General features: G+C 42.0%; 1 protein-coding gene and 1 long non-coding RNA gene across 2 annotated transcripts in view; one reads left to right on the forward strand and one right to left on the reverse strand.

The window, feature by feature from the left end:
* The window catches only part of tmeff1a (transmembrane protein with EGF-like and two follistatin-like domains 1a), a 113,339-nt gene extending 86,980 nt beyond the window's left edge, over window positions 1-26,359 (forward strand). Inside the window, exons 5-10 of the mRNA XM_082513683.1 lie at window positions 4,424-4,520; window positions 5,364-5,512; window positions 18,031-18,090; window positions 21,647-21,773; window positions 21,989-22,150; window positions 23,314-26,359. Of these exons, the coding sequence (XP_082369809.1) occupies window positions 4,424-4,520; window positions 5,364-5,512; window positions 18,031-18,090; window positions 21,647-21,773; window positions 21,989-22,150; window positions 23,314-23,398 (680 nt within the window). The 3' untranslated portion in view covers window positions 23,399-26,359. The remainder of the gene's footprint in view (window positions 1-4,423; window positions 4,521-5,363; window positions 5,513-18,030; window positions 18,091-21,646; window positions 21,774-21,988; window positions 22,151-23,313) is intronic.
* Window positions 13,368-21,681, reverse strand: LOC309693994. Its single transcript, XR_014272768.1, has 3 exons — window positions 21,613-21,681; window positions 17,699-17,771; window positions 13,368-13,821 (listed from the first exon to the last, which is right to left on the reverse strand). It is a non-coding gene; the product is annotated as an uncharacterized lncRNA (long non-coding RNA).

Below are 26,359 nucleotides of genomic sequence, written 5' to 3' on the forward strand. Positions count from 1 at the left end.
AGCGTCCTGCTGTCAGCAGAGTTGAACAGAAACAAAGGAGCCTCTCTGCTGCAGATCCCCGTCAATCGATCGGCAGCCTCCGAGCCCCAGCTGAGCTCTCCGTGTTCAATACATCCACACACAGCAGGCCAATCTGTCAGCCAGCAGGCCCACACACACACACACACACACACACACACACACACACACTGCAGCGTCTGTCTTCACCAGTCATTTTAATCATGCTTTTGCTGTCGAAATCTTGCAATAAGTGAGAAATAATAAGAGCGCGACCTCTCCATCCTTACTCATAATGCAGCTCTGTGTGTCTCGAGGTGGACATAATAATGTGAACATGCTACAGGCTGTCAGAGAGGCATCACCTTTTTTTAATGAGTGGCCAGCTGTTATCTGGCTGCCACACATTAATAATAAAACAGCAGCGTCTGGCTGTGTTAAAATAAACCACAGAGGATAATACTTTAAATAACACTGTAATTGTTTGTTTTTTAAACAAACAGGAATTTTAATTATACTTTTTTATTTAAAGCTTCTATAAATGTGTCTGTAACGAGCGATACGAACACTGGAACGCCCTGTTTAGAGAAATCGTGTTTCCAGCGTCGCAGCCAGACTACCGACTACTGAGTGAGTTCAAGAGAGATTTTAGGACGGACTGGTTCTTATATCATGCTCTGTACAGCATACCTTACGTCTGCATGCTTTCTATCTAACATCACTCTCAGATGGTTCAGTATCTTGCCTAAAGATACTTTGGCAGACTAGAGCAGCCTGGGATTGAACCACCAACTTTTCCTGCGCTGCCTCCTGAGCCACAATCTTTTAATCCCAGCCTCTCTTAAACACACTGCAGCTCGCAGTCTTCAATCGCAGGCTCAGAATTTGTTCATCTCTTCAGAGACTGAAGAACACGGAGGACGAAACCTTTCAGTCTGTGAATATTTCTATTCTTTTGGTTTTGATTTTATAGTTTTTACAGTTTTTTTGTACTTTGTTGTGCATGTCTGTGAAAAACACTTCATAAATAAACTAGACTTGCTTACTAAAACTCAGATATTGCCACGGTCCTCCTTCATAATAATGCCAAGATGGTGGACGTGTCAGCTGACCAGCTCCCGTTAAGTGAAACCAACATTTCACAGTAACGGTTGCAGATGTGCAACATGTGCGGACAGATGCTCGCTTCCTTGAAAGTGAACAGTGGAGCTGTTTTGTGTAACGTTTCACAGACAGACAAAGCAGATGTCTTTGCATCGTTGAACTGAACGATGATGATCTGGACTGATTCACTCACAACCTCTCATCTGCTTAGATTTAAGGGTTAAGGATAAATTTAGTCTTGTATCATCAGCGAACAGTCATTTAAAGGAAAGCAGTATGACAATATGAGCGCTGTACCGTATATGTCTCCACTGCAGTGTTTGCTGTGGTTTTAAAGTCTGTTGAGACAATAAAAGTGTTGGTGAGTGCTCGAGACACTGCTGTGTTTATGCTCCTGTTACAGTCGTGTTTTTGTTCAAAGCTGTGTTTGATTGAGACTGACTAGTTAGCGTTTTGCACCAAACTGAATGCAGTTATTTAGCATGTGGTTGGACCCACCCACCATCCATCAGGTGTGGCTCTGCGGGGCAGCATTCTAAGCAGCCGCGACCACTAAAGCACAGCTTGGCCTTTCACATCATTCAGGAACCATCAGAGTAGAAAATTGCTCAGAGGCTTTGTATGCATACGGAGATCTTCCCGCATCCTAAAAAGGCGACTTCATCATTCACCTTTCAGCCAAACCTAAAAGTCTGTGATAAGTCGAAGTCACTTTTTCAGCATCTTTTTAAACAAGTAATAAAACGTCGAGCTACATTTGGACCAAATCAAATTAACAAAATCAGTGATTCCCAAAGTGTGGCCCGCAGCCCCGCAGCGGGCCATGAAGGTACTGCAAATGGGCTGCATGAAGTCATTACAATAAACACTGACAACAATAGAAAAATCTAGTAATTCTCATAAGATTTTAAAATTAGAAGGAGAAAGGAACATGTGATCTTTCAAACTTGGATACGAGGTAATCAGTGAGGATGAATCTGATGCAGGTGCAGAATTAGATTAAACGGATTATCATCTGATGTCATCCTACATGAAAACCCTTCAAAATAAAATCCTCTGGGGTCAGTTTCAAAAGCAACTTCTAGTGCTGAAGGACTTTTTTCACTTACAATTTAAAGCTTCCTTGAAATCTTTACATGATTCTTCCTTTTCTGATTTTTTTATTTTAAATCCTGATTTTGGATCATAGTAAATTTAAATCTCCTGCTTGTGTATTAATCAGAGTAGACTGAAGGTTTAAAGACGAGTGTTGGTGATTTTGTCCAACACTGTGATTTTGGAGTAAAGGCTCTCTTGCTTATACGTGTACTCGTGTTTTATTTCCAGTGTTTTTGAGGGTGCTGCTTGTTTGCAGTGGAGCTGCAGCTCTGATCTCACCTTTCTTTGGATTTTAAGGTTGAATAGATGTTTTAATGGCTCCGGGCGCAGCTTTGAGGATGCTCATTACATTTCCTGCGGATTATTCTCCGTCCCCTTGATGGCTCTGAGCTTTTCCTCTATTACATGACAAAATTACACTTGATGAATCATGAAAACTGCTCCCTTGATGAAAGGCGGGTTGGGATAATCCCCGCGGCTCTTTGATATTTGATGCTGTGGGTTGTTACCGCCTCATCTGCTCTGAACTCGCTCCCTGCTGGAAAATAGACGCCGTCATGCGAGATGGTATTAAACGCATCCCCCTGTAATGGTAATAATAATAATATCATAAGATGATAACGCGTTGTCTCTGTTTCCATTTGGCCAATAAGCTTCGGGAGCCTCTTCACACGTTCAGCTGTGTCTGATAGAAAAGCGCGTGAGCCGTGTCGCGTGTTGATGGTGGAAAACGGCGCCTGCGGCGTTAAGGGCACGGCGGCGCTCACCGGAACAGAAGCTGATGTGAGCTGGAGGTTGTTTTTGAAATGAAATCAGGTTTCTGTTCTGGAAAGATGTGCACAAATAATAATAATAAAAGCTAAGTATGAGGGGAAAGTGATGAATAAAGAGTTTCACAGCCAGCAGAGCAAAACAGACGGCGCGCTGAAATTAAAACGAGTTTTTTGGAGAAACAACAAGCAGAGTGTCACAGGTGAATAACGGCACACTTTTCACAGTACAAGCTCTCATCTCTGCTCCTCAGTAACAGTGTACAACAACAACACCATGGCTCCTCCTTTACAACCCGTCTTTACTTTTAAGTGAAGCTGAATTTATTCAGACGTTATAACTGTGTTTAAACAGTCACAGGTTCTGGGTTCATGTGTTGGAAGAGCAAACAGGTCAAGGTCTGGTTCACCAGTACTCAGTGTGGCACAGAGGGCCTATTCTGCTTCACCTGCAGCATGAAACAAGCTGTTTTAGCTCTCTTTAAGGCACCAGATAAACAGAAGGTGGTGGGACTTCCTGTGCCTGACATGACCATATTAGGGAAATCTCCCCTCTTTGACCTCATACAGAGTTAAGAGTAGAAACAAACCCTGCATGTATCGTAGTTCAGGCCTTGAACTTTTGGATCAGAGTGAATCACTGTGACCTGAGCTTTTGTTTTACTGAAAACTTTCACCACCAGGTGTTGGATCAAGGATACACCTAAAACCTGCAGGACTCCGGCCCTCGAGGCCTGGAGTTGGACACTGCTGGCCTAAGGTTTGGTCCCACATAAAAACACTGGTCAGCAACCATCTGGTAATCACTAGTTGCAAGGGAAAATTGTGTCTTCCCCCACTAGTTGATGATTGGTTTCTATTGAGAGTGCGATTGCTTTTTTGCTGGCAGATTCCTGCAGTTGCTCATTTCCTTTCTGAGCTGCAGCGACGCTCGAGAAATGTGACCAGAAATGGGGAGTGCTCACCTTCAAAGTAAAAGCCGCATTTCTTGAAATGTGCTTTCAGTGGTAACACACACTTCCGTCAAAGGAGAAGTTGCAATCACAACAAAGTTTTTGGTGCAACAGTTGGCTTCCCATTAGCGACTGCCAGCAACCCGTAGGTTCCACCCAGTGGTTTCCAGATAGTCACCTACTGGTTGGGAAACAACATTTTCCCGTAGCGACTGTTTATTGAAAGGGGGTCCTGTCTCAAAATGACCCCTAAGGAATCTAATGTGTGCGTTCCTTTAAAAAAATGCTCCATATAGCTACATGATACCAGTGTGTGATTTTTGTAGAAAATTGAGCTAATGCCTCCGTGAATAATACTGGTACATTTTGGTATATCTCACTGCTCACTGCACCGTCTTTTGGTCCAAAGCGATTTACAAAAAGTGAAAAGACACTGATTAATAATCATTATTGTTTAAAGGCACACTCATACTTAAAGTTTTTCTTCTTTGTGTCTTTCAGACGACGAGGGCTCGGGCTCAGACGTCGGGAAGAAGTTCACCAAGTGCAGCACATGCAAATACGGAGCAGAGTGTGACGAAGACTCGGAGGACGTCTGGTGAGTGTTCGACTCGTAACATTCATACGAAGCTCACCCCCGAGGTTTGTGTAAATACAAACTGACACCAACAACACCAAAGCTTCACTTTTTGTCTCCTGTTCTGTTTGTGTGCGGCAGCCAATCATATAGAGTTAGCTTACAGCTTGTTTCAGACAGGATAAACTGAGGCCCGGTATGAGATAAAGAAGGATTATTTGGGGCTGTCAATCATGCAAAGCTGCTCTAGGAATAAAATATATGACACTGGAAAAATCCACTTAAATAAACTGAAGTGAGGCTTTTACAGACTTACACAGAGAGAGATTTACAAATAAGATCCGTCTCCAAGGCCGTTTGACTTTTGTAGTTGAGGTAAATAAAGGTCCTGATTTCTATGTGAGCAATATATTTGCTTCTCTCTGTGAGCGTTCCTCCATATTTTTACCTATAAGTTGTTTTTTAAGGGAGATATTCTGATCTGATTAAGGACAACAGGCTTTTTATACTGTATCGATTGCAATCCCCTTCCAGGCATATTGGGCTACATAAATGAACTCGACTTGACTTATTAAGCGTAGCGAAACAAGACTATAAATCGACTGAAATAAGAGTCAAAAAGTTCTTTTTTTAGGTCCCACCATTGAACTCTGGAAGTAAATTTGAAACCATTAATCACGAGTGAAGGAGTTCTTGAAAGGGATTGAAATTAGTTCTTTGTATCTGCAGCCGGTCTGTGGAGGACTAATGAGCAGCGTCTTCGTTCCTCTAAACGCACTTCAGTTAATGATTGTGTGGCAGAGACGCGTTCAGACTGAAGACACAACATTTATTCTCCTAACTCGACTCCTCTCCTCCCTTCAGGTGCATATGTAACATCGACTGCAGCGGTCACAATGAAAACCCGGTGTGCGCCACTGACGGAAACTCCTACAACAACCCCTGCCTGGTCAGAGAGGCCTCGTGCATGAAGCAGGAGCAGATCGATGTCAAACACCTGGGCAGGTGCCCCGGTAAGAAGAAAGTGTACTTTATTGGTCCTGCATTTAACCCATTCACTCAGTGAAGCAGTGGGCAGCCATTGGGCGCCCAGGGAGCAGTGTGTAGGGACGGTACCTTGCTCAGGGGTACCTCAGGGTAGCTGTTCAGGGGAATCGAACCCCCGACCTTCCGATCATGGGGCCACCACTCTACCTACTGAGCTATCCCTCCCCATAAGACCTAACGAGATTACACGATTGCATTACACGAGCTCTGTGGGCAGTTTAAAGCTGCTCAGGTTGACGCGTTGAAGCTAATCTCATCTTAAATCACAGAATGAGGCTGTAACTGTAACTCGTTTATAAATGACTGCATGCTGAAGCAGAGGTGGTGATACAGTAACACGATGCAGTTTTATCAGGCTTGTTGCAGCTTAGAGTTCAGCCCCTCTAAGGCCTGTTTAAGACTGCAGAGAACCCCGTCGTCCAACCCAGACTGTCTGCAGTCCTGTGAAGAACTACACCCGCGATGCAGTGCTTTGTAGATCCTCCTTCAGCAGCAGTAACTTCTGCATGATGTTATCAGTCTTTCACGCTCTTCTTTACGGCGTCACTTCACTTCACTGGTTTTTGCAGCATTTGTTTATGCACAGCTCTCCTGAGGTGTCACATTACAATCAGGCTGAGGTCAGGACTTTGGTGCATTTTCTTTTTCAGCCATTTTCTTGGAGATTTGCAGCTCAGCTTGGGATCATTGGACCGTTGCATGACTTACTTTTAGCCAGCGTTTAGCTGTCAGCCACACGGCCTCCTGACTCTACAATACTTTGGTGTACAGAGGGGTTCACTGCTCAAATCATCACCCCTCCCCAACCATGCTGGCAGTCTCAATAGGTATGTCCCAATTCCTTGGCCGCATCTTTCGGAGACCGCATTTGTCAGCCAATTACGTCACAGCCAGGCGACGAAGGCTGCTCCAAACGTGGCAGACAAATGCCTCCTTCATTTCCCCAGATTTAAAGGATGGGTCGGGTGTATCCTTCATGGCCCAAACTATCCCAGAATTCATAGGACAGCCAGTTCCAGTTTCCAACAATGGCGGCAGCTAATTAGTTTAAATATTACTCTTATTAATCTTTCTGGGTCACAAAATAAACTTTTAGAATGTAGCTGTGTAAACTCCAAATATCTGCTCAGTTTGTCAGGACATCACGTATTTGCAAAAGTGCTCCGACGTTTTCGTGTGTTACCCACCAGCTCGAGAGCTAGCCGGGGATTCAAGCCTCACTAGAGCCGGCGAGAACAGCGGACTCCTGGCACATCATTTTTAGACCCCTGCAGTCTTTCTCTACTCAGGTTAAGCATGATATATAAGTCACTTAGATAACTTAAAAATGTTCTTGTTTGGCTGTGTTAGTGTTTTATTTCCTCCGTCCAAAGAACATCGCTCCAGATGTTTTTGTTCCATGTTTTTTAGACGCACCTTCCTCCTGGAAACGCTTCCAAACAACTGATTCTTGTTCAATCTTCTAATTGTCTTGTCATGAACTTTGCCTTTAACATGCTGAGACCTGTAGAGGGTAAAATGAAGCTCTTTGGATTTTGTGCGCGTTCTTTGAGAACAGCATGGCGTGATCTTGAACTCCTGAGAAGATTGTGTTTTGTTAACACACACCTGAATCTCCAGACCAGCAAATCTGTCACTTTTATAGAGGCGCTCAAACCTGCTCGTGATCAGTTAATCAGGTGCATTGATTAGGAGCACCTGGCTGCTACTTACCTTCTGGCACATGTGGAGCTGACAGAGAAAGACGAAATAAAAGCTGCTCTCAGTTTCTGTCACGCTACGTTAGCTCTCCCACCAGCAAACAGAGCACTGAACTGAACCGAGCGGCTTGTTACTGATATACGATCCACTTATTTGAGCCGTGATTACACCAGTGTCCATACTGAGAATTGGGCCTCAGTTTATTGTTCAGTGTTTCGATGCTACACTGACAATAAAGATTCTGGTATTAGAGCGATATTCTCAGTGTGCTAGCTGAAGATTTTGTTTAAAAAATGTGGGTGGGTGACGTCACTTTGGCTGTGTTCCTGTTTTGCATGCAAATTTGAATCCAGTGAGGTGTTTGAACTTTTAAATGGCGCATCATACTTTGGTCATTCCACTGGTGCAGGTGCACGGTGAGTTAGAAGCTGCAGCAGAGCTGTTTTGTTCTGACTAAAAGCAAAATGGTTGCTGACTCCTAAGATGAGGAAGAAATATTGAGTTTCTTGGGTTTTTTCAGTTGCATAAACAATCCTGAATAATTGGTGTGATTATCTGCATGAGGAGAGAGTTATTTAAGTGTGTGTGTGTTTCCATGATAAGACTGCGTCAATGCCTCGTGTTTTCAGCTGTTTCTGACAGTGGTGGTGCCCTGTGACACAGAGCGATGAGATACCAAGCTGTGATTTTGGTTTTGTTTGCACGTGAAAATGTAAAACATCTCCGAGCGTCTGTTTTTTAAGCTTTTGATTTACCTCCATCATGATGGCGTACGCCTCCACCCACAGTCTGTTCAGCTCTATGAGCTCTCTGTCATCACGCTGTTTCCTGACGTGCATGAGCGACTGGATTCAAAGCTCCACGTGCAGCTTTGTGGCGGCCGGCAGGAAGCGCTGTGTGAATAAGTGACGCCAACACCTTTTTCAGCCAGTGAGGAGAGCGGATCTCTGGAGACGATCGTGACAGAAAATGGAGGGTTTTGATAAACAGACGTCCCTCCTGTGTGACAGAAATGAGGCATTCAGTGTCACACAAAGCAGTAATTATGGTTCAGTTTCCTTTTTTTTCCTAATAACCTGACCTGCAGCAAACACAGCGCTGGTTTGTGCTCCACGTGTCCACAGAGCTGATCAATGTTCAGAAAACAAACACCGACTGACCTTTTAAAGACACTCAAGTTGAATGTGAAGGCGTTTCGACGATACCCAGAGGCTTGTTTAAGCATCGAATAAGAAACAGGAGGAAGTTGAATCCATTTTTCATAATAAACCTGAGGAGGCTTAAATAGTCAGAGAAACAGATTTGCAGTTTACCGAGTCTGAAGTCACAAATTCACAGGAAACGAATCGTTCACTTTGCAAAGCTGGATTAACCTCATCAGGCACCATCACCGACTTTACAGACTGATTGATTCCTCATGTTTCGGTTTCTTTGAAGAGACATTTTAATGCTGTGTTGGTTTTTCCTGTTACTCAGAACCATTTGATGAACATAAAGTTAGCTTGTTGACGCCAATTTTCATTTCTGAGTCTGAATTCTCTCAGCTGAGTTCTGAGATCAACTGATCTGCTTACAATAATTAAGTCTGACAGTATAAATGTGCATTAAATGCAGCTGTCAGAAGGATAACTATCACAGGTTACTGTGAAGAAAAGCTAAAACCTGATAAAGTGATCTTATTCATGGTGCACACATGAGACAATCACATCATTTAAAGCATGTTTAAATAACTTCTAGTCAACAGCTGGCCTCTCGTCCTCGTGACTCCGTGGACCAAACATTTGTGGCTTTGGTACAAAAGACGTTGTGAGATGAAGTCTCGATGAGGAGCTGAAGCCTGTAGTAAACCCTCGCTGCTCGTCCCCCGTGGCTCAGCGAAGCTTCTGCTGATGCTTCCATGATGATCTGTAAACAGTCTGAGCCGCTCCGACGACCTTTGACCTCGACTGCAGCAAGTCGAGAGCAGCTCTCGGCTTCGCCGCTCTGTGTTCAGACAGAAATCCGCCCACTGACGCCTCCGCGGCTGTTTGATCCGATCCAGATTGGAAAATCTCACCGAATCTCAGAAAACGGTCGCCATCAGCTGTGTGGATTATGAAATAAGCTCGTTCTTCAACAATAACCCGCCCTGAAAGGAAAAACACTCTAAATGGATGAAACGAAGAAGTTTAGTACTCATTTCACTTCTTTGTATTTGACTCTTTATTTTCCTCACTGAACTTTTCTTTTCTTCCCAGATTCGTTTTTTCGTCCTTCCATTAATCACACTTTCATGTTCTTCTTTTGTCTTCGGCCCTTTCTCTCCTTCTTTCCTGATGTCTTTGATCTTTCTCTCAGAAATGTAAGCTTTCCTCTTTTTATTTCTCTTCCTCAGTTTTAACTCCTTTCTTTTTCCATCTTTTTTTACTTTCTTTACTTTTTCCTTCTACGTTCTTATATGAGTCCACTTCTGTTTCTGTTTAGTCCTTATTGCTTCATTTGACTGAAACCTTGTTCTTCGTTCCTTTGTTTTTCCAGCTCACTTTCAAAAACTTGTTTAAGTTGAAGACCGTCACTGCTGCTGTTTAAATCTTCCAGCTTGAGCGTTATTCCTCTGGCTGCAGACGTGGGTCATTACTTCACATTGACTTGCTGATATAGTAAAATGCAGGACTGATGGCGTTCAGGGCTCGCTGAGTACTGCTGACTGCACGACTGTGACCGTTTCATAAATCAGCCTCGTTATTGAAACCGTGTCAGACAAATTAATGCATCTAATCACCGGTGTTTTCAATTAAGAAACAAATCAAGTGAGCAGGAGCCGCAGTTTTAATCCGCAAGAAATTAATCCACACCTTGTTAACATCCTGAAATAATCTGACACGCAGGGCCTGCTTGGCACCAACAGCAGGTTTAAATAACATCAGTCAGAAATACAGAGTTAGTTTGTTGTACTGCAACTTTAAGTACAGTGAACAGACGCAGAGACTTCAAGTTCAGATCAGTTTCACCTACAGAGTAATATGAGCCATAACTTATGAATTTAAATCCAGTGCAGTATTTTCATTTTATCAATCGCTAAAAGAACAACTCTCAAATTTCAAAAGGCCATAGTTTGTTATAGCCTAGCTTAACCAACAGAATTCATTCTGCCTTGAAGTACTCGGGTAAAACTATCAGGTAAAGCTATAAGACAATCAAAACAACAGAAATGCAGGGAGACTTCAAAGCTACCAGAAAACTCGGAAAACTATGAGAAAGAGTTCCCAGCTGCCTGCAGCTTCTTCCAGCAAAATCAAACAGGAAGTCTGCAACAACACCACCAAAATAATAGACTTTATATGAATCGCATAACCCGTAGGGATGTTCATGCCAAATATTTTAAAAGTCGTTTAAATGAGAGGGAAATAAATCACATTAGAAAGAAGAGGTACATGGTGCTGCAACCAAAACCCTCCTTACAACTGCCTCGGTCACTAGCAGGTTGCTGTGGTCGCCTGTAGTTTGCATGGAAGCCACCAACTCGTCTGCAAACACAAACTACTGAGAGGTAGTGAAACCTGAAAATGTAGGACGTTGCCTTCCAAACAAAAATTCTGCCTTAATTAAACAACAACTTGCAAACTTGTACTTGATTCAGACTTTTCAACTACTTAGTGAGTAGTTTGTGTTTGCAGATACGTTGGCATCTTCCATACAAACTGAAGGCAACTGCGGCAGCCTACCAGAGACCCAAAAAAATCCCAATTTTCCAGTGCAACACCTCTTTGTGACCAATTTCATAAGCAAGCGTCAGCCATACAGGAAGTGGTCGGGGATACTCACTTTTCTTCCAAACCGTGGTTCCATGTGGCCTCTAGCTAATCTGTAGGCCTGCCTTAATTATCATCAACTCCTGATTTGAATTCATTTTGAAAACAGTGAAAACTCGACCGTTTCTTCTTTGTTCTTTTCATACTGCTGTTTTAATCTTTTATTATTAATTTTTCATTTGTATTTAGCTGATGCCTAGCATCATCATACTGCTCTTTTAGAGGACTGTGCACAAGCATGTCTGGGTAAGCTGCATACCCATAGTCCAGACAGACAGTATAAAAGATGGATGTGACTTGTGGGTCTGAAAAGTGAAACCTGAATTATTTCTGGTAGCTACCAGTGAAACTACCTCCGGTTGCCAAAAGGCTTCACGTCCTGTAGAAGAACCTCTGTAAATACTTTCCTGTTGATGAGTTTTGGGTCTCAGTCTCTACTTTCAGGTCAATAAAACCCTGAGTTCTTTTGATAAATTATGGTAATTGTACTTGTCAAAAAAGCTTATTATCCAGATATGCTCGCTGGGTAATGACTCACTCATTACATCTGGTTTCAGACACCAGGGTGGGAAAAATTTAATCTCAAGGGAGTCACAGCAGGGCTTTACAAACTGGTGGGTGCTGACATGGTATGTCAAACATGCTATGATGAATTCTGCCCCTGTGACATCACCGTTTGGTTAGTAAAGTTTCGATGATGCTTCAGTCAAAGTGTTTCCACGAATCTCTGCAGATAAAGAGCGCAAATGCAGCATGACTCATTGTAACAGAAGATTAACATGAACAGCAGTTCTCTTAAGAACTGGAATGATCAGCATTATAGGAAATATGAGTCATCAAAATGACCCATCCGCTGACCCCAAACTCCTCCCTAACATTACCATATATGGACATTGTTATTGTAATCTTGCTTATTAGTAACCCTAACCTTAAGAGTTCATAGAACAAACTGAGGGACCATCCTGTTATATTCAGTCAGATTAGTGACTGACAGCATAAACTCACCAAGAACATGTGCGCTGACGTCACCTTCGTCTGTCAGATTTCTGTGCATTTAAAGAAGAGGAGTCGCCCCCTACTGAGCATAAGGAGGTTCATGTCCACATGCACAGTCATGGATTCATGGTTTTCCTTTCTTCTTGAATAAAATGGAGGAAAACTTGAATAAAATGACATTACTTTAAGTACATTAAAGGGGAACACTGTGGTGCATCATAATAGTAATACTGTTGGTGAAAGTGAGACTACTTTGAACCTTTTTAAGCTGCTGGTCATTTTGTGACTGCAAAACTCTGACTTGGACTTCAAGCTTAAAGTTGATTAGCTTCTGTTAAGGTTCAAAATTGAGGAAGGAGAATACAAACCACCCATGGTCCAGAAGGTCTTGGTCAAACAATGATTTTAATGAACACACGTGTGGGAAGAACACTCTGTACGCCGACAGCAAGTGATCTCCGACTTAATCAAAGCATAAACAGATATTTTATAGCATCAGGGTTTGATTTACTGACGCCCCTTCATGCGTCACAGATACATTTTATACATAGATCAGATCAACACCACAATGGCTTTTAACCCAGAAGATCATCTTCTATTTTCATGGCTGGTACTTTCCGTTCTTGTCTTAAAGTAAATTGTTCCTCTTTCTTGCCGAGACAACAAGGACGGTTCCTCTTTTACCGAGACACTTTTGTAGTTACAACCAGACATGACTAATCTCTCCTCTAAATAAATTTAACTCATGTGTGTGTGTCACGACCTCACATGCTCTTTCTCAATTCACCTGTTGCACTTCTGACCTTTCACCAGACCAGAGGCTCACTGAGACTATGTGTATGTCTTCTACTAAATAAATGTTTTAACCAAGAACTTGTACTTAAAAGCTTAATATAAAAAAATGATCTGATATATAAGTGTTTTGTAAGCATGTATTGCAATTCCTTCTATGGCTCCAAATCACTTGCACAATAGATTGTCCGAACATCGCGCCGAACAAAGCTTCCGACCCCCAATTAATTGACCGAGCTCCAACTCTTTAATAAGCACAGATATGCATTGTGTATAAAATAGTCATAACTGCTTAAGGCCTTCTTAAAGCTATCTGTTACATTGTTAAAGCCTCGTCTTAGCCTGCTGCTCAAAATAACTTCCACTTCTGCAAAACTCTCCAAGCCTGTTTCCTGTCCTGTTACTTTTAGCCTTTCTGAAAGACACACACTGTTCAACCCCTGAATGCAATATAAACTCCAGATTATATTATTAATGCAATGGTAATGATGACAATTATTTAACAATAGCAGTAAAATAATTTCCCTGCTCCACACTTCTAAATGACATTTGTAACTAAAGGTTTTCTTCTTTAAAGTGTTGTAGGTTTCTTGTCTCAGAAGCTTTAAAAGAGAGTAAATTACAGCCAAAAAACATGAAAAAGGAGTCCAAAGGTTCATCAGCATCCTCCAGCTTTGGGCTGCCTGTTAGTTCTTTTTCTGAGTGATTTCTCGCAGTTTTATAAATTTAATCCCATGTTTGATTCTCAAATATGCAGAGCATCTTTTTATGGCAGAGATGAAAACACCGTTGCGATGAGTCACAGCTCCTCTGAACCATCACTGAAGGTTTCTTCCTCTCAGAGGAGCCGAGGGTGAGGTGCAAGTGTTAGATGCAAACCTCATTTGCAGTCACAGTTTGCTGCGTGATGTTTTTCAGTCTGTGCCAACACCCAGAGCTCCTCCAGCCTCGGCACAGCTCTGAGCCTCAGGTCTGATTTATGTTGATGGACTCACCTTGAATCACAATGTAAGATAAGATAAGATAGAACTTTAAGGAGACCCTAACCTGGGAAGAGTTATGGATTTCTTGTCAGTGGTTATTGCTTTTAGGTGGCCAGTGATCTGATTGGCTCAGTGAGGTGGCAGGTGAGGGTGAGTGGGTGGTGAGGGTGGTATTGCACCCTGAGGTGAAGAGCACCTGCCACCTTCTCTGATCTGTTATTTCCTCAGGGCAGCAGGCCAGTGACTCAGTGCACCACAGCCAAGAAACCAAATTCAAAGGATTTGAACACATTGATCCTGTTATTCCACAGCGGCGGAGCCAAATATTGGTCGAATGTGGACCTGTGGTTCACGTAAGCTTGTTAACTGATTACAAAAGCTGTAATTCTCTACAGCTCCAGCTTTTTATTAACACCAGTCATGATTTGTTAGAATCGAGTTTTTCATAGTGAGAGATGCAAACCACACATTAACATGTTAATAACTAACCTGACGATGTGGATGGATCCTTTCAGCCATTCGATGATATTTACACTCAATTACACAAGAAAGCTCACAGAGTCGAGACCAGGAGATTCTACAAGCTAGCTACAAGCTACAAGCTTGCAGCATGAAATCACCCTGACATAATAATCTGTGACTCATTTGGACCCAGAAATAACTAAAGACTCTGAACAAGTGAAGAAGACAAAAGCTGTTGTTCTTGACTTTACCAGGCAGTCAGATAAGACCTAATGGCTCATGTGATACCGCTCTGCACACCTACACACATTATTTAGCCCATTAGCTTCCTAAAGCCACTTTGCAACCCACCACCAACCCAGGTGGTCCTTTTCCAGCTTAGTCAGTGTATTTGTTCTCATTACCTTCAACTGTAAATTAGTCCACCAGAAACATATTTTGTATATTGATGTTTTTATAAATCCCAAATCTTTCAGTTAATTTCTGGAAAACTTTCCATTTACATAATGAAATATTAGTTGATATCTAGATATAAATATGTGGATATTTAAAGAAGACCAAACCCACAGTTGTACCACTTATTGATTTATGTGGATAGTAATGAATTTGGGGACGTCACATGCCCCTTTATGTGGGAATAATGGTAACTTGACTATTTATTCGTCAGCCTCAAACTACAACTTGTGTTTGTATTCACAATATACAGTGAAGTGTAAAAGAGTTTAAAAGTGCTTAATTAGCTTTACTAACAAATGACTAATTTGTTCCGACACACCTGAATCAAATGAATGACTTGTTAACAGGCCTTTGCCAAACTTGATGGCTGCTGAAGAGGTAATCAGACCATTTGATTCAGCTGTGTTGGAGTAGGGATGCATCTGCAGGACAGCAGCTCTCGAGGACTGGAGTTGGACACCCCTGGTCTAGGGTGTCCATATATTAATGCTTATACCACATAAAATTATTATAACAGTTTGTCATTCATATTTTTCTTGCATCAGCAGACTGTTTTATGATTTTTATTTTTTGGTTGCAAATACAGAAAAAGCGGAGCAAGAGCAAAGATGGGAAACAATGAGGCTTTGGGGAGATGCTGATGGAGGGAGGGAGGGGGAGGGTAAGATGGAGACAAAGAGATTTCTGTCAATATTTCCTCAGGAATGATGGAGCATTAAAAATGGATGAGTGTGCGTGTGTGTGCGTGTACACATGTCTATGTGGAGACCAAGTGCATTTTGGTGCATTATGAGGACAACTTTGTAGAATGTGGGTTTTTTACATCCTCACTTTGGGTGTGATTTCAAATATCAACAGACAAAATAAGGACCTGACCTTAAAAGTCAGGCTGATGTCTTAGTGAACTGTATTGACCTTATAAAACAGAAAATTCAAAGTGTCTCCCATCTTAACTGGCTAAATCACCATGGTTACGGTGTAAATGTTTTTATACTTGATTCTAATCTGCTGCTGAGTTTATTCACACTGCTGAACCGTGCATCGAGAACACCTGATTTCATTTTGATCTGCTGACAAACTAAAGCATCGTCTGTATTAAACCGTGGAACAGTAACTGTTCATGGTTAAATGTATCCAGTTCTCATGCTACTGGCACAGTGTTGCATTTCACTGTTATACTTTTTGTGTCCACTCTATGTTCCTGAGTGGAGGAGGTGACACTCATAGGGATCATTTTGTGTGGAAGAGTCATATATCCCAGGAAACACTGCCACATGTGAGCACGCACAGAGCCTGAAGCACAAAGCCCAACTTAGAAGAGATCACTGATAATCGCTGTTATCACTTACACAGAGATTTTAAGTTTCATCAGTCGGTAAAGGCAAACGAAAGCTGTGCTGTTATAATTTATTCCCTGTGAAATAAAATCTTTCTTGGATTTTTTTTTTCATTTATATGTGTACACTGTTCCACTTGTGGAGAATCATATCAAACATGGCCAAAGTATCAAATAATGAATTGACAGTATGAAAAAATAAGCCCTGTGAGAACAGCCCTGGGTTAACTTGTTCTCTGACCTCAGTAAAGACTTTGAAATGAGTTACATAGTTCATAATTAAGCTAATGAGTAGACGGTGTTCTTGGTTTCTCACTAAACTATACCTCTGATCCTGACATCTGGATTCGAAAGGTTAATAGTTTTAAATTGTTTATGTTCATAGCAGTCTTTTACTTTTCCGACAACCCCCAGTGGTTTCCCAAGCCAGTCAGATTTTATTTGTTTTGCGTAGTAGTCCCTAACTTGCAAATATCTAAAGAAATCTCTATTTTCCAATTTGTATTTGTTTTTTAGTTGTTGGAAACTCATTAGTCCTCCGTTTTTCATAAGGGTACAAACTGCTGTAATCCCTTTTAGTTCCCACTGTTTGAATGTTTGGTCCAATTGTCCTGCCTTGAAATTTTTATCATGTCTAAACCATCTGAGTATAAATAATTGTTCTTTTAACTGACATTTTTCTATTACTGTGTGCCATATGTCTAATGTAAATTTCACAATTTGATTCATTCCACTTTTATTCTTTGTCATTAAATGTTTGTCAGAGATAAAAATCTGAATGTTGTTTCCCTCGATTTCTTTCTCAATTTCCTTCCATCTTGCCTCATATTCTGGTCTACACCAACCAGCAAGTGGTCTGAGTTGGGCTGCATAGAAGTATTCCCTTAGGTTCGGCAAGGCCATCCCTCCCTTGCGCTTCGGGAGTTGCAGTGTTGTTAGTCTTATTCTGGGCTTCTTCCCACCCCAAATAAACCTTGATATCATCTTGTCCCATATTTTGAATTTTTTTTGAGATATAGGAAGTGGGAGGGATTCGAAAGGTTATGATTAAACATTGTCCTGGGAGTCCACCACAGCCTCGCTTCCACCAGTATCTACTCGACTCTACTCAGTTTGGTTTGTTTGTACCTCCTGTGCGCATGGGGTTGTTGTAGCAATGCGGCCAAAAGTCTCGTAACATCATTTGTATGCGACACATTTCCTTCGTTGCCAGGTTTCAAAAATGGCATTTTAATTTTTGTTAAGGAGTCAGTCTCATGACTCGTCGAGTGACGCCATTGGCTGGCCACTGGTGACACCACATTTTTGGATCCATTTTTAACGCGGGCTGAGCAAACGGGTTCTACCACCTTATAGGAAAAGTCTACAAACCGAGTCAAGCCGAGCTAAGTAGGTACCAGTGGATAAGGGCTATATGTATACCAGGGTCCCCACAATGATAGACGTACAAACCGGAGTGTATGCCCTGTTTAACATTCGCAGCAGATCCTCCTGCAGACGGCACGAAGACATGAAGCCTGTCAACAGGAAAATAACCACAACAACACAAGAACCCAAACCCTGCTGCTTCTTTGTTTATTGGCACCCACCACTGTTGGCCACACAAAGCACACACAGACCATCAGACTGACCCACCTCGACTCTAACAGAGCGAAACTCAGATGGCGAGTAAACATCCCCCGACATCTTTCACTTCCTTTAGTCTGTCCTGAAGAGTAAACACACAGACACACACACAGAGTCAATAAACAGATCACAAAAGACACGATGCAAGACAGCGAAGAGGAAGTCAAGCGGTCAGGCAGTGTCTGTTTCACCCGAGGAAATAGAAATGATCTCAAGCCGTCGCCTGGATGGAAACGCTGAAATCTTTGTTTTCCATCACGTTGGGAAAAAATAAACTGTTGGAGCTTATTTAGAGAGGATTTCTGAATGTAACCGACTCCATCCTTCTGTTTCTTCTGCAGCTGACAAAGAAAAACAGGGCAAGAAAGACGACGGCAGCCCTTTCAAAGGAAACGTCCTGGGTAAGGAAGCTCAACACGCCTCATGTTCCTTTTTTGCCAGGTTGCTGCACTCTGCAAGTTAACGGAAAATGTAGATTATTTCCACCTGATTTTTTCCCTATTATTTTGCCCCTGTGAGTCATACGAACACTGCCCTCTCCAGCTGTGTTGTAGAGGTTCAGACACAAAATAGCACAACACCCTCAAAGCTCCATGCAGCTTTCCAAACACTTGATTTTGTATTTATAGTCAATAAAAATGAAAAAGAAAAATAATGTACTGTAAACTGCTCTGACTGTGTGTGACTTCCAGCGTGGATCACAAAGCAAAAAATGATTTAGAGGAGAGGATAGTGTAGCAAGTTATCAGCTAACACTGCAAGATACGTCTGTAAACTGCACCTGATAATTAGCACTGATTCACATAAAAATGTAGCGTTTAATTTGACTCCTCAAAAGTGGAGCAGACTCCTTCCAACACCACAAACATGCATGAGAGGTCCAGTTCAGCTAGCAGAGCGCTAACAGCTACAGCCAGCTGTTAGAAAAGCCTTAAAAGATGAACTCTTTATGGACATTTTAACATGAGGCTCCATCCCCACATCCCCCGAGAGTCTGTGGGGATGGAGCCTCCAGTGGCCAAGAATGACCCCATTAGGAAGATGTTGTGCAGTGTGTCAGCACAGCTTTTACCTGTACGTCAGTGTCTTTGTTCCCTATGTTCAAACCTGAGCATCATTAGCATCATGCATATATGAGAACACAGAGACAAGTCAAACTGAATCTTGAAAAGATACTTTCAGGAATCAGATTACTGTTGGCAGCGACAGAGTTTCCTGTCAGTGCAGATTTGCAGCTCAGGTGCATTCATACCACAGGTGTGTTGACCTAACGATGGCATTAAATGAAGAATTACAGGACGCCGTCCATCCAGACACGAGCTTCTACTTGTTATTCAGTCTGTGTCACTATGTGATGGATATGCACAGAGCTGAGCCGCTAGCATGGCTAGCAGTCTGCGCATTAACAACCTCTGGGACTCTGTTTGTATTTGCTCATATTATATAACCACACTGTAAATCCACTTTTCCTGCCTCTAATGCGGTAAAACTTCCTGCGGCCTTTCGGCAGCCTGTTAACCTGCGTCTGAACCTGCTGAGGAGCAACAGCAGCAGGATAAAACCTAATGAAAATCTCCTTAATACACAATAAGGTCCTCAGAGGGGGGCAAGAAAAAAAGTGCAGGAAATCAAAAGGCACAGCTCTGAAAGAAAGAAAGTACACAGTTTTTTAAGCCTGATCCCGGTGCGACTGTGTGATTTCTCATAAGTCAACATGCAGATTAGAGGAGCAGAATGAGGGCATTTCAGCACCTTAACCATCAGCTGCACGACGCAAGTGTTGAGTCTGGAGATCAAAGAGGAGATGAAACAAAATCGAAAGCGTTTTATTATCTGCAGAGCTCGCCGTGCATTTACAACGTCTCAGGGGGAGCGATTCCTCCGCAGCTCCTTCGCTCCGAGTTTTAACTCGGACAAAAGAAGCGCGGGATTAAACTGCAGCATTGTCTACATCGCAAACAGGGAACGACACAGCAACACATTTCTGCCTCCGATAAAGAGCTGAGAAAGGCTGAGCTTCTCCTTCTGTGCCGCGTTCAGGTGACCTTCACCACATCGGCGCCTGTCCTTCAAATAAGTAAATCATTCAGTGACGAATGAATCAAACCGCGGCGTGTCCCTACTTGCCCTTCACTACAAGCTTTCATCACTCACGGCTCCCAAAGACAGTGAAAGGTTAAAAAGGCTCAACTCAAAAAGGGAGTGAAGAAGTTCACTCACAAAAAAACCTTTTAAAACAACGTTTTACCACAGGCGGCTTAAAAGATCGATTTTTCTGACTCTGAGAGGGAATAAAATTTATAAGATGGGTTTGATGTTTTTTCCAAAATGAGCCAAAGCAGAGAAGTTCATTATCTCATCGGGAAAGTGTTCACTAGGATCAGAGCAGAGGATCCTTTTCCAACAGGAACAGAAGGGTTCGCTGCCACACAGAGCGCCCCCTGCTTGCCACTAAAAAGAATGCACATTTGTTCTACTTTATGTGATTTTACTTCAGTCTGGATGTAAAACGCGGATTTAAGTCACGCGTCCTTTCTCATAGCCAGCAGGGGGCGCTGCTCTCACTGTCAGTCAGGTTGTCCTATAATCTCGTTCAAACATTTCATCCAGCAGCACTCAGACAGTCTTAAGCTCGCGAATCTCTGAGATGTCATCGCGGCCATCGTAAACATGGCGAACAGCAGAATTTAAAATTGGTGACACGCACACACAGGCGGCTTCTTGTTAACAGCTTCCTTCATGTTAATGTGGATTTGGTATATAACGTTTCAGTCACTTTAATGAGCAGCACAGTTTGCTTTGTCAGCTTTTCCTCTAAGACTGCAGTGAATCATAGCACGGAGAGACAGATCTGTGTGACTTATTAGGATTTATGCCCTCGCACAGCGCTGCAGCGCACAGCAGATGACTCCGTTTGTGGCACAGCACTTCATTTATTATTATTATTAGGAGCATAAAATGTAGATCTGCTTTTACCAAATTTAGCTTTAACATTAAAAAACAACAGTATATTGTTATTATATTAATAATGTTCGTTAATTGAATGTAAGATGAGCGACGTCACAGTCAAACTCAATGAAACGTGTCTGTGTGTTCAAATTACCAAATATATCTTTACAAAATTATGATATAAGATCAAATAAAGTAAGATGTGCTTTATTTATCCCAAAGATGGGAAATCACTGTTACAGCCCAGTCTCAGGTCTTTAAATCATCATGTAGTGAATCTATTGTCTCCTCTTTATTTCACACAAATGGACTTATTTCCTATTGAAACACTTTATCACAAATTTGTCCTCGCTGGCATGAAATATGTTTTATGTCAGACGCACAAATCTGGGGTTGAGACCGTGGGGAGGCTCAAACGAAGCTTTAAAATAAACGTGACTTTTTCAAACCCCAAACAATTACCGTTTAACACTTGAGCCAAACCAGGTGACAGGCTGCTGGTTATGAGCCTCTTTATGTTGTGTTTAAATGATGTGTGAAAATCTGATCGTGGGTCTCTACCACCATCCCTCCGAGCTCCTACTACAAACTGCTTTTACCTTTTAAAATGGGAAATCATTCACACTTGTAGACCTGTAAGATTAAACGCCGTGTTCAAGGTCGCTGTCCAGAAACACACATCAACAGATTACAGGTTGTGACTGTTTCACAAACTGCTGTGAGATCAGATTAGGCCAAATATGAAAAACAGCCTAGTTCAATCAAATAAACATCACAAAACAAACTATGGAAGAAGATTTGTTCCGTTAAATATAGAAAAAAGGGAAGAAACTAACGAAAATGAAAAGCTTACAAAGGAAAATCTAACAAATCATCATCAGCATTGTGGTAAAGATTTGTGTTTGATACAGAAACTATAAATCAATATGTAATAAAATGTAAATCAATAATAAAAATCCCTTTATTGTTCTCACCTTGTGTCTCTGATTTCTCGTTTCGTCCTTTCAGACACCAGGATTGTGGATCACGGAGAAGGTTTCTACCCGGGAATGTCCATCCCGTGTGCCGACAGCTTCTCCGGCTTCTGCGTTCACGGGAAATGTGAGATCAACAAGTACAACATGGCCACCTGCAGGTTTGTAACGGCCTCCGCTGTAAATGTTTCAAATAAATACATAAAAATGAAGCGTTTGTTTTTACTAGAGTCCAAGTTAATGGATCTCATCAGAAGTGTGGTGGTAAAAGTGTGAAATGTCAAAGTTTAAATCATGAAACAAACACAAAACTATTACACCATCCTAAAGTATGTAACATGTGACATCACACAGTCTTGTTGTGTGTCCGACTCAGATGTGACGCAGGATACAAAGGTCCTCAGTGTGACGAGCCTCAGGACTTCAACATCCTCTACGTGGTCCCCAGTGGACAGAAGCTGCACTACGTCCTGATCGCCGCCATCATCGGAGCCGTGCAGATCGCCATCATTGTTGCCGTAGTGATGTGCATCACAAGGTACTCAAGTGCAAAGAAAAAAATAGTGTTTAAAGTTTTAGTTGTCAAATATTTATGTCTTTACGTCTCATTAAAATACTTACAAAGTGTTAACTGATTTTAGTCTTTAGCATTTCTGCTTGATACAAAGCTTTTGTGTCCTTACAGTATTTATCAAAAGAGCGACATTTCTTTCACAGGAGCCTCAACACTGTAATAGCAGTAGTATTGTGCTAATTATTTTATACTTTACTAGAAAAATAGATGCAGCGAGTTGACTGAAACATGAAGTCACAGTAAATAAGGCAAAAACAGAGTTTGTACAATGTTGAGCTGGTTGGTTTTCCTGCAGTGGCAGTGTGGATCATTGGGATCATTACATGCTAATGAAAAGCCTGGTGGTAACTTTCTGCATTAATACACCATCAGTTGTGACGATCTCCAACACGACTGCATGAAGTACAGCTCCAAACACAACAGAGCCTCCGCCATGTTTTACAGATGGCTCCCCTCACCGAACCTGAACTGAACATTCGTCCCGTCATGAGACCTGTGGTCACTGATTTTCAGTCCAGGTCTTGAATAATAATAATAATAATAATAATTCCTTTTCACTGGTCACTTTTTATTCCTCCACTTAAGAACACACCACGCCAAGATATGTGTTCAGCAAATAGCTCTCTGGGAATCACATTGTTGGTGTAAAAATACTCTTTTATATCTGTCAAAATGTGTTGCCAGTGACATTTTTGTGGACTGAACTAAATAAACTGGAACACATTATGAGGTTTTGTGACACGCTGCCTCGAAGATACAATTTAAAAATGTTTTTTTGTAAAATTGCCCATTATTTGTAGACACAACGCTGGTTCAGTGCTTGAGATCTGTGCCCTTTTTATGCTCGACAAACAAAAAGAAAGAAAAACACGTCCTCTGTCTGAAAATGGTCAGGCAGAGAAAACCTGGAGAAGTTTTGGCCAAGACCACTTTAACTAACGAGTCTGACTCCTTGGAAAGAAAATATAAAGAAAAAGACTTTTGCACAATACTGTACAATGGCCGATCTAAAATCTAAAAAAGAAAAGGCACCAAATTGGGAGATTGACTCAATCACAGCATATAAATCTGATTTTAGTAACGGACACAAATTGTAACACCGACTTTCTCGCTCTCTTTGTCTTCAGGAAATGCCCGAAGAACAACAGGGGTCGCCGGCAAAAACAAAATCTCGGACACTTTTCCTCGGACACTAACAACAGGATGGTATAGCCGTGTCTGCCGGAGGTCTTTTTTGATAATTGTTTTCTTACGACGCGGGAATATACCATTTTTTAACAGTAGGTGTAGTGAGTTTTCTTTTTCTCCTAGGAAACTGTTAAAAGAAGAATATTTATTTCAGGGGCCTTATTTTCCCTCCTTTTAATTTTGGATGGCATCTTTGCGCATTTATTTTTTAGTTTTTTCCTCCAATGCCGCAAATAGTTCAAGGAGCCGATTCAACACAACCCGCTGTCACTTTGCATCGCCGCCATGTCCGCCGTCTCAGTTTTCCTGCTACGAGGTTTTGTTGAATGCTTTGCGGTATCTTTGTCGAGCTGGCTAACAGAGTCACATCTGCCCCTCTGGAATGTGCTATTTATTGAAAAGTTGATTTCTTTGCCCCTTTCTTTTCTGCTTTTTACTAATAACGTGCAGCTGATTACCAAATGCAGTGTTTTTTGTTTCCGTCCTTTTTTGTAGAGGTGAGAGGGGCCAGCTGGTACCATAGATATGTTTACACTCATCCTTTGGTCGATGTAAAGACTTCACTGTGTTCAAACAAGCTAATAATTTATTCTTACCATGAAGAATTCTTTTCTTGAAAGTAGCTTTTACTGGAAGTTTTTATGTTAACTTTTCTTCGAAATTGTAGTTTATGTATATTAGCATGACTTGTGATAACTGTGTACTGTGGTGTAGTTTTAACTTTTTAAAAGGAAAACTTGTCGGCCTCGATGCCTCCTCCGTCCCTCCTTCGATGGTACGGTTAAAAGTTGGACTGACGAATGGAGGACGAAGGCGTTAGTCGGGGGGTGGTTTGGGGGTTTTTCCCTGAAAAGGAATGTGCTTTGTCTGGAAATCAAATGTTGGCTTTATCAAGACAAGGAAACACACAACGAGCATTTCTGCCCGTCGTTGATGAAAGGAAAGTAAAACCAGTAAAGCCATGAACACAAAGGCAGGAATGCTGTATGCAAGATTGTAAAGGAAGAGCTGGACTTCAAATCGACGTCAACGTCCTGACGGTAATTTTCACAGAAGTCTTGGTTGCTTCGATCAAGGATTTTCTCTGAATGTGAGGGAATAATTTTGTTTTCTGTTTTGTGTTTTCCCCTCAGCAAAACATTCCAAGCACAGACGATCCCACGAGAAAAAATAACACAGTAATAATACAGAATATAGCAGCGTTCTGTTCTCTGGTATGAACATGTGTGTCTCATGGTTTTAGATGAAATCATAGCGTCATTTGGCCTTACGTTATTCACACAAACACAGTCAAGTACTTTCGGCGAGGAGGAGGAAAAATCTGATCAGTATCCTGAGTAATTTAGTAATCCTAATAAATAATCCAAGCCTCCTCTTTTTGTTCTGTTTCGATGTAAAGTTTTGATTATTTTTGTAATGGACGTTTCACCTGTTTGACTTCCATGCGGCAGCATCGTCTAGATTCTGAGAGTGTGCTCGTGGCTAAAACCACAGCCCCGAGCAGGTCGCCAGCACGCCGGCTAATGTTAAAGCTTTGCCCGTCTGCTAGAGTCTGAGTGACGTAAACGTCATCTCGTGGACGTGCCTGCAAGTTTCTGTGAGAGTTTCCGATGCACCAACTACGTTTGCACCCCAGTTGGTGGAAATGCAGAAAACTGACTGGACTGACGAGTCGGCCGTGCCGTCTCCGGCTGTCCGAGTCCACAACAGACTGTAATCAAGGCTTAAGAGGTGATACCATGACAAGAGCAGTTGGAGCTAATTTGGTGTTATTTTTTGTGTGAATGCAACGTACGACAAGAAAACACATTTGAGGTTTGCTCCGACAGCAATCATGCCGACGTTTCCGTGGGATCTTTGTGTCATCTGGTGAATGAGTTCTGTGTCGTTCCTCGTGTCCCTGACCGTCACGAGCCTGTGCGACTCTGAGTCCAGCTTTGTGTTTTTGTTTGTCACAACATCCAAATTTCATTTCAAATTGTGTTAAATTTGAAGGATGTCATTCTTCAGTGAAAGTGAACTTTAACACATTTCTGAAGGTGCAACATTTCATTTTAAGTAGTGCTGTCAGTGTTAATCTCGTTAAAATGACGTTAACGCCATAAGGTGGCAAATCTCCATTAGAGAGTTAACGCGGATCGCCCCATTCGAGGGGCTGCACGGCGCTAACGCATTAACAAGCTAACTTGTGCATCGACGCTGTGCAGCCGCTCGCACGGGGCGATCCGCTCGCACGGGGCGACCCGCGTTAACTCGCTAATGGAGATTTGCCACCTTATGGCGTTAGCGTCATTTTAACGAGATTAACGCCGACAGCACTCATTTTAAGTCGTGTTGTAATAATTCAAGAGGTCAGAAAATCCTTAAATCTGTTTTTCACCAAGTTGCCAACTTTCTTAAGGTCTGACTCATTTACGCTGTATTTAAAGTTGAAGTTGGTCAGAGAGTTTGTCTGTGGGAATACAACACAAGAAAAATATCCTCATGTATTTAATGCAAACACAAGTGTCAGCTGATTTACTTCTAAAATTTAATTCAAAAGCCATCCACCAGCAGCGAACTCACATCATCCACTGAGACCAAACAGTCCTTTGGTTCAGCTAATACACAAAAACGACTGAATAACTGTAAATAATTTACTGTATTTGCTGGTAAAGGTGAGACATGAGCAGGTGATGCCGCCAGATTTCACGACCACGCCCCCGAGGCTGTGCCCAGGTCCAGGGAGGTTTGTTTTCTTCTCTGTATGTTTCTGATTTGACGTTTTCTGTACCGTCTTAGTCTACATTTACAGGTTGTAGGTCAGCCCCTCCCCCCACCCCTCTGCTGAGCAACGTGTTTCTACTTGTTGTCGACCATCGCAGCCGTGACTTCTCTAAATGTGACTAGAATGTGTTTGACATGTTATATTCTGCATGTAGACTCGGCGAGGCTATTTTTGGTCTCTGACGAAATAAAAAAAAGAAAAAATGTTTTTTTAATGTA

This window comes from Aulonocara stuartgranti, assembly GCF_965226115.1.
Source record: "Aulonocara stuartgranti genome assembly, chromosome: 18".
In the NCBI taxonomy this organism is placed as follows: Eukaryota; Metazoa; Chordata; class Actinopteri; order Cichliformes; family Cichlidae; genus Aulonocara; species Aulonocara stuartgranti.